This window comes from Gouania willdenowi, chromosome 18, assembly GCF_900634775.1.
Source record: "Gouania willdenowi chromosome 18, fGouWil2.1, whole genome shotgun sequence".
In the NCBI taxonomy this organism is placed as follows: domain Eukaryota; kingdom Metazoa; phylum Chordata; class Actinopteri; order Blenniiformes; family Gobiesocidae; genus Gouania; species Gouania willdenowi.
In genome coordinates, this window is record NC_041061.1 from 1420144 (window position 1) to 1430958 (window position 10815).

General features: G+C 36.9%; 2 protein-coding genes across 2 annotated transcripts; one reads left to right on the forward strand and one right to left on the reverse strand.

Annotated features, from left to right (window-relative positions):
• Positions 1-895: 895 nt before the first annotated feature.
• On the forward strand, positions 896-2383 carry LOC114480229 (GTPase IMAP family member 7-like). Its single transcript, XM_028474178.1, has 2 exons — positions 896-1072; positions 1234-2383. Exons 1-2 carry the CDS (start codon positions 1051-1053, stop codon positions 1902-1904), a joined length of 693 nt encoding a protein of 230 aa, XP_028329979.1. The 5' UTR covers positions 896-1050; the 3' UTR covers positions 1905-2383.
• Positions 2384-7441: 5058 nt separating this feature from the next.
• LOC114480225 (GTPase IMAP family member 4-like) lies at positions 7442-10201 on the reverse strand. Its single transcript, XM_028474175.1, has 2 exons — positions 10043-10201; positions 7442-9523 (listed from the first exon to the last, which is right to left on the reverse strand). Exons 1-2 carry the CDS (start codon positions 10062-10064, stop codon positions 8637-8639), a joined length of 909 nt encoding a protein of 302 aa, XP_028329976.1. The 5' UTR covers positions 10065-10201; the 3' UTR covers positions 7442-8636.
• Between the last annotated feature and the right edge of the window lie 614 nt (positions 10202-10815).

Genomic DNA, 10815 nt, shown 5'->3' on the forward strand with positions numbered 1-10815 from the left:
ACCCTATGGACGGGTGTCGTGACACAGACTGTAACCAGACTAAACGGTGGTCCGTTATACACTCACATACCTGCACGCATGTCATGTAGACGGTGATCGATAGTGAAGCGCACCTGATCGATGTGTGTGTGTGAGACTCTCTACCTGAGACTCTAATCTCCTCCGCTGGTTCTCTCTCACACACACGTGCCGCGAAAAAATGTGCAGCTTTCAACACAGCAGCCATTGCTCAATAATTCCCGCGTGAGGTCCATCTGGTCTAACTAACATGAAAATAAACGTTTCAAAACATCATCACCAAATAAGGAACAGTGAAAAGAAAAAGTATGTTTCCTCAAAAGAGAAGTCCACGGAAGCTCTGGCACACACCGGAAGTGAGCTGTGCAGTGAAACAGATACAGATGGTGCGCTAGCGCCCCCTAACACCCTGAGGTCAAAAACTGAATAGGTTTCATTTGCCGTGTCATCCAGAAGTGAAATAAAATTAAAATACACATTTGGAAATTACCAAATTACTCCAAAATAACAGGTGCACAAACTCGGGGTATTTGGAAGCCGCTGACCAAGTTTCAGGTCCAACTCAAACCACGTTGGGGAGATATTTGCTCCACACACACACACACACACACACGCACGCACGCACACAGACCTTTCCATCATTATAGTATAAATGTAGTCTAATACAGTGTGTTGTCAGTGCGTCTCATTATGCTCTCCATTATATTTCAACCTGCTCTAGAAACAGGTTTGATGGAAGTCTTGGTTTCTCATAAACATGTGGGTGGAATCTGTTCTCAGATGGTAAAGGGTTGATGTAACACCAGCTAGCATCAGCCACGCCTGTTTAGGGGAGTGTCGTTCAGTTCAGTATTTAGTTCAGACTCCAGCACAGACTGCTTCATTTGAACTTCCTTTCTTGATAAACACACATCAGTGTGCTGTTCACTGTGGGAACTTTCTGAAGCTCAGATCAAGAAAATACAAGCTTGGTTTCCTGATCACACAAATCAAGACAAAGAGACGAGTCTTCAACATCCATATTTCTACAGGATGGCCTCCAATTCTCCACACAGTAAGTCCTGACAACAGAAACTACCAGTGTTTATGTGAATGGTTCACAAAGATGTGTTTTCTAAGTGTACAACATTCATATTTTTAGTTTTCTCTTGGCTGGTGTGTAAAATATTTTGTCTTCCTAACAAATCTCGTACTTATTGCCTCCAAACTTTTTAGGTTTACGTGAAAGGACCCTCGTCTTGGTTGGAAAAACTGGAGTTGGGAAAAGCAGCCTGGGAAACACATTTTTTAAGGAGAAGGTGTTTGACAATAAATGTTCTCCAAATTCGAGAACATCTACATGTCAATCTGAAACAAAAGAAGTGATGAACACACAGCTGACTCTGGTCGACACGCCTGGTTTATTTGACGTAGAGGGGTCTGAGAAGGATCCAAAGTCTGAGATAATCAGGTCTATCACAGAGTGTGATCCTGGTCCTCATGCTTTTCTCATTGTGCTTAGAGTGGACTATTACACTAAACAGGATGAGGATGTCATCACTAGAATCTGTCAGTACTTCACTGAAGAAGTGCTGAAATACTCTGTGATTGTCTTCACTCATGGAGACGATCTCGATGAAGGGACAACCATTCATCAGTTTGTGGATCAGAATGAGAAGCTGAAGAATTTGGTGACAAAGTGTGGTGACCGCTGTCACGTCTTTGATTCCAAACACTGGAAGAACAACGACGACGCAGAAGAAGAATACAGGAGCAACTCCTACCAGCTGAAGGAGCTGCTCATCACTGTAGATAAACTGATAAATGTAAACAGTCGCTTCACCAATAAAATGATGCAAGAAAAACAGAGACAATTACAGAGAGAGTCTAAATGTCATGTTATGTAGCAATTTGAGAATGACTGGGTTAAATGCAAGGAATTTATTCTAGTAATTAAATTTTGTTCAAACATCTGGAAACCTTCAACCTTATGTTTAATGTGTGATATTTAATGCTCTTATATCTGATTCCTTTTATTGCATCTGTTGTATCCACTGCTGCCTCTAGAGATCACCCATAAACCAGATTAAAACATTTGGAGTAGAAGGAGGAGACTCTATAAAATCTACATTGTTTATTAATATGTGGTGTAAAGTTCAAAATTAACTTTATCCACTGCTAATGATTGAACTTTATATCACTAATCAAGGTAATTGATAGAAAATAATGGACAAGCAATGACCTGTAAAAACTATCATCTGTAATTCTAATGGAAACCCTTAAACACTAATGTTTGGTTATTCAAAGTTGTAAGTAAATGTGTTTTATATATTCTTTATTTGTGCTTTATGAATATTGTTATTAAAGACAAGTTATGATTGCTGACTTTTTGGGGTTTTTGTCATTTGTTCCAAACACTTTCTACACATTCAACCAGTTATTTAAAACTATTATGAAATTGTCCGATTTTCTTTCAGAACATAAAGGTGAGAGTATATTTCATATATTATTATTTCCATTTCAAGAAGTTCATTCTGTAATTTCTGTCAGAGGCCCTATAGAGCCTAGACGACTGATCTACAGTGATGTTTTCAGGATGTGATCATTTCTGGTACTTATTACGATAATGATAAACATCACAATAAATTAAAACTATACATAAATAAAACAATTCCCAACTTAGTGTAAACAGGTTCTTTACAAACACAAATAAATGTTAATAAATCAACATTAGACACATTTAAAAAGGCTACAATAACTGCTGACTCATCATGAGCTGATATTTTATAGAATATATTAGTGCATGTGTGTCACTCTATTAGTGTTATTGTATGTCATTCATTTATTTCATCACTTAAAATGAAATGATTTTCTTAAAAAAAAGCACAAATAACTTTATTAGTGTTTTCACTGCTGCTGAATCTTGTTTAATAATGATAATGAGTTACATAAAGTTATGATTGATAAAAAACTCTGATTTCCTATAATTAAACCAGATCAAGCTGATGATTTAATCATTCAGTATATTTAGTGTAATAATCTTAATAGTTACATTAGTCTAATGGGACCAGCTTTGTCTGTGAACACGTGAAATATCATTAAATAATAGTAACGTGTGACATGTTTATCTTTTATTCTTCCATAAAGTATTAAATCTGATCATAAACAAATCAGTGGTTTTATGACAGTAAGACGTGTTTTTTTACTTGCTTTGTTCCTTATATGGAGTGGTTAGCGTTAGCTCTTAGCTCAGTGTGTGGGTGAGTTAGCTTAGCATAGTTAGCTTTAGTTGAGTTTCCAGTTCATATTCGTTGCTCCAGGTTCATCTCTGTCCCCGTGTTTGTAGAACTTTGGGTGGATCTGATGGAGGAACTTGGATTGGTTGACTTTGTTGATGGTTTTCTGGTTTTAACCAAGTAGTGGTTGATGATGTATCACAGCTCAGCAGCTTCAGGTAGTCGTGTGTGTGTGTGTGTGTGTGTGTGTGTGTGTGTGTGTGTGTGTGTGTGTGTGTGTGTGTGTGTGTGCTGGAGGGCGAGAGCAGCAGTAGTGCACACCATGGAGGCTCCGTTGACTAAACACTTGGGGGTAATTTTGGCCTGGAACAAGGTTTTGATTAAATTGAGGGACAAATGGCCTGTGACATGGGACATTATCGTTTCTATTGTGGGATTACATATTCTTACTGGTGAGAATATTTTTGACAATATATCGTGAAAAACGATATATTGCACATTCTTAGTTTGCACACTCTCCTTTAGTTTTGGATGGATTCCTTTGAATGAGATTAAAGGACAGAAAACATTACCTATGTGTTAGTGTGTGTCAGGTGTTTTTTTTATTGATATTATTATTATTTGCACTCATATGAGGAAACATGATGTCAAGATAAGAAAGAAAGAATTGTGCAGGAGCAGAATGAAGCCTAATAGCTTATAAAATATCCTCCCCTCAAAAACACAATTTATAACATTTTCTTAAAAAGAAACAACAAATATTTTAAAAACAAAAGAAAAAGACACAACAGATTAAAGCTGTATTGCAATGGAAACAAGAGAGTGACCTAATTTTACAGTATTTATTATTTATATGTTATTGCTTAGACAAAAAATACTGAATTAGGTTCACCCTAAATGTCTTGTATGTTGAATGATTTATTAAGGATTTGTCAAGAGAGTTCCATATTAAAGGACCGCAAAATTTTATAAAGCATTTATGATTAGATGTACAACAACATGGTAAATGAAAGTTCATCTGACTTATTAATGAATAAAAGTGGATGTCTGCTAAAAACCGAAAATAATTTAGGAAGTTATTTGAAATGTCTTGTTTGTGATGAATGAATTTGAACATAAACAAATGTTTGATGTGTGTTCATGGAAAAGATTGACAAGATTTTGTATTTCTCAAATAAGTGTGATGGTTAGTTCTGTGCAGTGCCCTCCCACTTGCGTGTGTTTGTTTTTGTCTGCTCCTCCGGTGTGTCCTCCTCTGTGGGTTTCTTGTAATTAGCGGCAGGTGTGGCAGCCAGGTTTTCCTCATCAGCTCATCAATCTCCAGTGCATAAAGACCAAACTCTACCTCCACTCAGTGCTGGATTATTATCTACCCTAGTGGTTTTGGGACTTCAGGATTGTGACTGTGATCTCCACTCACCTCACCGCTTCACTGAAGAAGGAAAGACTCTGCACATTCACCTCACCTGTAAAATAAATCACTTGTTCACTGTTAACTCTGTCTCTGTGTTGTGCGTCTGGGTCCAAAACATTATAAACACCGTGTGTATCACAACAATAAGGGTGCAGATGGCATTTGGATGTTTAAGTTAGAAATGTATTTTTATATAGCACTTTTTCATAGACACTAAAATTGCTTTACATTGATATGCATTATTCCTTCATTATACACTTAGTGGTGGTAAGCTACTATAGTAGCCACAGCTGCCCTGGGGCAGACTGACAGAAGCGAGGCTGCCATAGTGCGCCATCAGCCCCTGCGTCCACCACCAATACTCACTCACACACTACATTTATGCCCCAATGTGGGTGAAGTGCCTTGCCCAAGGACACAATGACAATGACTTGGCTGGAGCAAGAATTAGGCTATAATAGAGTTATAAGACAGGGTAGACTAACTAAGTAAAAAATTCTTCTAATAATGCCAGGAGATTTCATTATTTTTTTCCAGGACACGTTCTCATTGACTATTACACCAATAAATTTAGTCCTAGAGATTCTATTGATTTCCATGCTATTAATTCATATTTTTGAGTGCTGTATAGGGAACGTTTTGTTTTTAAAATGTATATAACTGGATTTGTTCAAGGAAAGCTTGTTTATCTGGAACCATTTTGAGGTATAATCCAAGGTATTATTGACATTCCTGACTAAACCTTTAAAGTCAGTGTGAGATATGAGAATATTTGTCTGATCTGCAAATAATATAGGAAGGCAAGACTCAGACTTCACCATAACTGAATAATCATTAATAAAGTTTAAAAACAGAAGCAGCCCCAGAATCGACCAAGTTTAGTCTTGTTTTTGTAGAAGTCTGGCCATTAATACATACATATTGTTCTCTGTTGTTCAGGTAATCACTGAACCATCCGAGCACAGCGTCCTTCAATCCATACCGTCGGAGTTTTAACGGAAGAATTTGATGGTCCAAAAAAAAATTATAATTCAATAATCAAAATATCAATTCACCCTTGGGTAGGCACTGCCTACCCTGACGGCACGTCACTGTCAACAGCTCACGCTTCTCAGCTACCCTGTCAATCAAACATTAAACATGCCTGTGGCACACATATAGCTACTCAAAGGGTAAATAAATGTAAACAAAGAGGGGGCGGGCTCACACTTCGCTAACCCACAAGGATGGAATGTGAAAGTCTAAAAAAACTGTGATGGAAAAAAAATCTTTTTTCTTTTTTTTAAACTTGAATTTGCAAAATAACAATCGATTAAATCAAAAAAATTTTGCCCAGCCCCTCTGCATAGTGCTCTTATTGTATAAGTGTATATTAAATTGTAAAATGGCCTACTTCTAACAACTGATTGTATTAAAAGTTAGCAAGCACAAGGAAAATAAATCACACCCAAACATGATTCATATCTAGATATTCATATCAGACTGCAGTTCATCACTTCTTACCTGTAGTTCAGATTCCCCTCCACTCACACCTGCAGGCTGCGGGTCTCTCCTCCTCCTCCTCCCTCCCTTCCCCTCATACTCCGTCATCATCACCTGCGGGCTGCGGCCGCTTCGGATGCTGCTGCTGAAGACAAAGCTCCCCCATATCCATTAGCAAATATCTGTGTTATTTTCACACATTTGGCAACATCTGCCTATAGAGCTTTTCTCTTTTCATGAAAATTATTTTTCCACGCCTCCTTTCCGCTTCTTGCTGCTATTCTCCATTTTCAGGAGGGGCATCGGCCCTCGTCTGTAATTGGTCCAGCCATGAATCAATCATGACTAATGGGCCAATCTATCAGTTTTGTGGATCAATATGTATCATGAATACCATTACTAATACTCGCACCATTAATAAAAAAAAAAAAAAAAAGAAAGGCCCAGCCCAAAATCACCAGTCACACAGCACTGCCAGTCCAGCGGTGGTAGTGAATACACAGATGAAGACACACACACACAACAAGCACCCATGCACTAAGACTTGTTAAAAGCTAAATAAATAGTTTTATTTCTAATTTTCTAATTTTACCCAAACTGCCACTGCAGTCTTACTCTGACTTGAGTTCAAAACATGAGAGCCCTGCAAATGTTAGAAATAATGTGTCATTGTCATTATACATATGTTGAAAAATAACAAAGGAACAGTACATCTGAGTACCTACACAGGTATAAACTCCTCTTCAGAGATACAACTACTAGATGTATCTCAGAATACACAGATATTTAGGAGTAGAATGTCACAGGAAATGCTAGAAGAACTCTGAGATGTGTTTGCCATGTTTCATTGGTGATACTTTATGGACTAATAATACGTTTCCTCTGTGGAGCTGCATTAAGCTGCCTTAGCTTCTTCCTGGTGTGAATAAACCATGTGTTGATCAGTCAGCTGTTTGTCCAAAATGTTTCTGGTTTATAATGTACAAGCTCCAGTCCCTTTTCCAGCCAACTTTTAGGTTAGATCTTGGATCTATAACCCATTTATTATTTTTCATCTTCGGCAGAAGACCTAATATCAGTGTGTAACTATATTATATAATGATGCTAATATTAGTCTGATGATATCAGGACAATAATAATGGAAATCCAAATGTATAATGTGAATTTAAAAAATGATATTTAATGTAAACTTGATGCACAACCTGCACAGCTTACCTGTCCATCTCAGTGAGTTCTGGGATAATAAGATAATAATCAATACCTTATAACTAGAACCTGATGTTGTCACAAACTTTAAGTAAAAAAACTCAAATCTCAGTGATCACAACTTATTTTATTTACAGTATTTAGAACACACACATGTAAATACAGATGAGTAAAACATGTTTCATTCTCTCTCATCTTTAAATGACAAGTTTATTTACTGGATGTAATTTTTCATCAAAGTCACAAAAGTTAGATTTGATACAGATTTAATTTCCATAGATTTAACAAATAAAACCCACAACCTCACGCACTCACGTCTGCTTTAATTTCCCCTCAAACATCTTCACAAGATAATAATATAATTTGATCTTTACAAACACAAATCAGAGATACATGTAGAAATAATGATCTTAGATAATATATATTCACAGAAACATTTTAAAAACATGATTGTTTCATTATCTGTGGCCGTAAGAATGAATACATGATAACATTAGTTGGAGTGAAATGTTTGTGTTTATCTGTGAGAATGTCATGGGCATGTGTGGGTGCAGGGACAGAGGCGGAGCTCAGGTGCATCATACCAATATTTATTGTTACCATAGGCATGGTCAGTCCAGGGAGGCAGAGCTAATCAAGAAAAACTAAAAGCATAACCATAGTCACAGCAAAAGTAATGTCCCAGCACTGAAGTGAACCAAAGCCTCCACATTTATACTCAGCAGTTTAATCAATTGCAGCTGGAGGCCAATCAGCACGAGAAACCTGCTGGAAGGGAGTCCAAGATCTCCTGCCTGCCCTCCAAAATAAAACCCCATCGTGACAGAGAAGAAACAGATGCAATAAAACAAAATCACATTCCCTTAGAATTCTAATATATCTGATAAACTTCCAGTAATGATTAAACATTATTTACATTATGCATTAAGTATTTACTTCGAACAAATAGTTATTGAATAATAACTGGTTTCTATTTTTTTCCCACACTAAACATAAAAATATAAAAAGAAATAAACTTCACAAGCATTTTCAGAGGCAAAAAATGACTTAAAGCATAAACTTCTAATAGAAAATCACATGTATTCATATTCAGTTTTCTAATCCTGAAACTAATAAATAAAGAATAACAATTCATTTCTCAAACTTGAATATAATATGGACGTTATTTATTTGTATATCATAATATTTTATACAAAGACCACAAATATTAAAGGAGGCCTCATCTTGTACAACAGTTTATGACTTTGTGCTTAAGAAGGGAATCGTTCACAATATTTGTAATATTTATACATTATTTTATGTTAAGATTTCTTGTATAGTTTTTTCACCATGGAAAATAAAGACTCTCCTTTTCTTTCCTGTAATAGCAGAGGCCATACAATTGCAAAAAATGTTGCACATCCACCAACAACAGCGCCAAAGGCAGCTCCAAAGCCAACGCTAGCACCTAAAACTGCTCCCATCAACGTCCCAGCACCACAAACCATTAGGGTTGCCCCTGAACAATTTCTAGTTTGATGTTTTGCTCTCTCTCTAATCACCTCTTCCTCTTTCTGTTTCATCTGATCTACTGTCTGCAGTATTTCAATGGTGTAGATGTCTCCATTGTTGCTGATCACCAGTTTATCTACAGTGATGAGCAGCTCCTTCAGCTGGTAGGAGTTTCTCCTGTATTCTTCTTCTGCGTCGTTGTTCTTCCAGTGTTTGGAATCAAAGACGTGACAGCGGTCATCACACTTTGTCACCAAATCCTTCAGCTTCTCATTCTGATCCACAAACTGATGAATGGTTGTCCCTTCATCGAGATCGTCTCCATGATTGAAGACAATCACAGAGTATTTTAGCACTTCTTCAGTGAAGTACTGACAGATTCTAGTGATGACCTCCTCCTCATATTCAGTGTACCTCTCCACTTTTAGCACAATGAGAAAAGCATGAGGACCAGGATCACACTCTGTGATAGACCTGATTATCTCAGACTTTAGATCCTCCTCAGACCCCTCTGTGTTCAATAAACCAGGAGTGTCGACCAGAGTCAGCTGTTTGTTCATCACTTCTTTTGTTTCAGATTTACACGTAGAGAATGTACGAGAAACATTGAACACTTTCTCACCAAGCAAAGTGTTTCCCAGGCTGCTTTTCCCAGAGCCACATTTTCCTAACAAAACAATCCTCATTTCAGGTGAACCTGAAGAGTGTGGAAAAAACAAGAGATAAAATGTGTATTATTAATGGTTTCAACATGTAAAGTTACACCAAAATACAACTAAACACACTCTACTCCAAAATCTTTGGAAAATTGTTTATTTAAAAAAGTGAATCAGTAAAATAAAGTTTTCTTGAATTTACAATTTGAGTTCTGCAAAAACTGAATATGTATTTATCTTTCAGGTTGTTTTTGTCAACCTCAAAGATAAATACAATCTTCTTAATAAAATTATACATTTTATCTATAGCACATTTCATACAAACCAGTGCATTGCAAAGTGTTTTTACATTAAAAGACAAAACAGTTCAAACACAGAATCTTTAAAACATAAAGTTTTAAAATTCTAAAAACACAAAGTTTTTAAAAGACAATTTTACACACGAGCCTCAGCCAATCTCAGCCAAGAGAAAACTAAAAATATGAATGTTGTACACTTAGAAAACACATCTTTGTGAACCATTCACATAAACACTGGTAGTTTCTGTTGTCAGGACTTACTGTGTGGAGAATTGGAGGCCATCCTGTAGAAATATGGATGTTGAAGACTCGTCTCTTTGTCTTGATTTGTGTGATCAGGAAACCAAGCTTGTATTTTCTTGATCTGAGCTTCAGAAAGTTCCCACAGTGAACAGCACACTGATGTGTGTTTATCAAGAAAGGAAGTTCAAATGAAGCAGTCTGTGCTGGAGTCTGAACTAAACACTGAACTGAACGACACTCCCCTAAACAGGCGTGGCTGATGCTAGCTGGTGTTACATCAACCCTTTACCATCTGAGAACAGATTCCACCCACATGTTTATGAGAAACCAAGACTTCCATCAAACCTGTTTCTGGAGCAGGTTGAAATATAATGGAGAGCATAATGAGACGCACTGACAGCACACTGTATTAGACTACATTTAACAAACAAATGTTGGATGTATTTTACAGTCTAATACTTCATGTGTTTCTATAGTATTACTGTTAAATTACTGCAGTGGGTACAGGAAGCTCACATACACAGATATCAGACAGGTCTTAATGAGTCATAGGGAAAGGTTTTATTTTATTTCTTTTTGCTGTAGTGAGTGTTGGACTGTACCAGTGTCACCTGTCAGTAGAACTGGTGGCTTCATTCATCCTTCAAGAAAATAACTAATCTACCTAAAAAAGAAAGAAAGGTCTGTGTGTGTGTGTGTGTTTGTGGAGTGAATATCTGTTTGACCTGAAACTTAGTCAACGGCTTCCAAATACCTCGGGTGTGTGCACCTGGAGTAATTTGATGATGCAA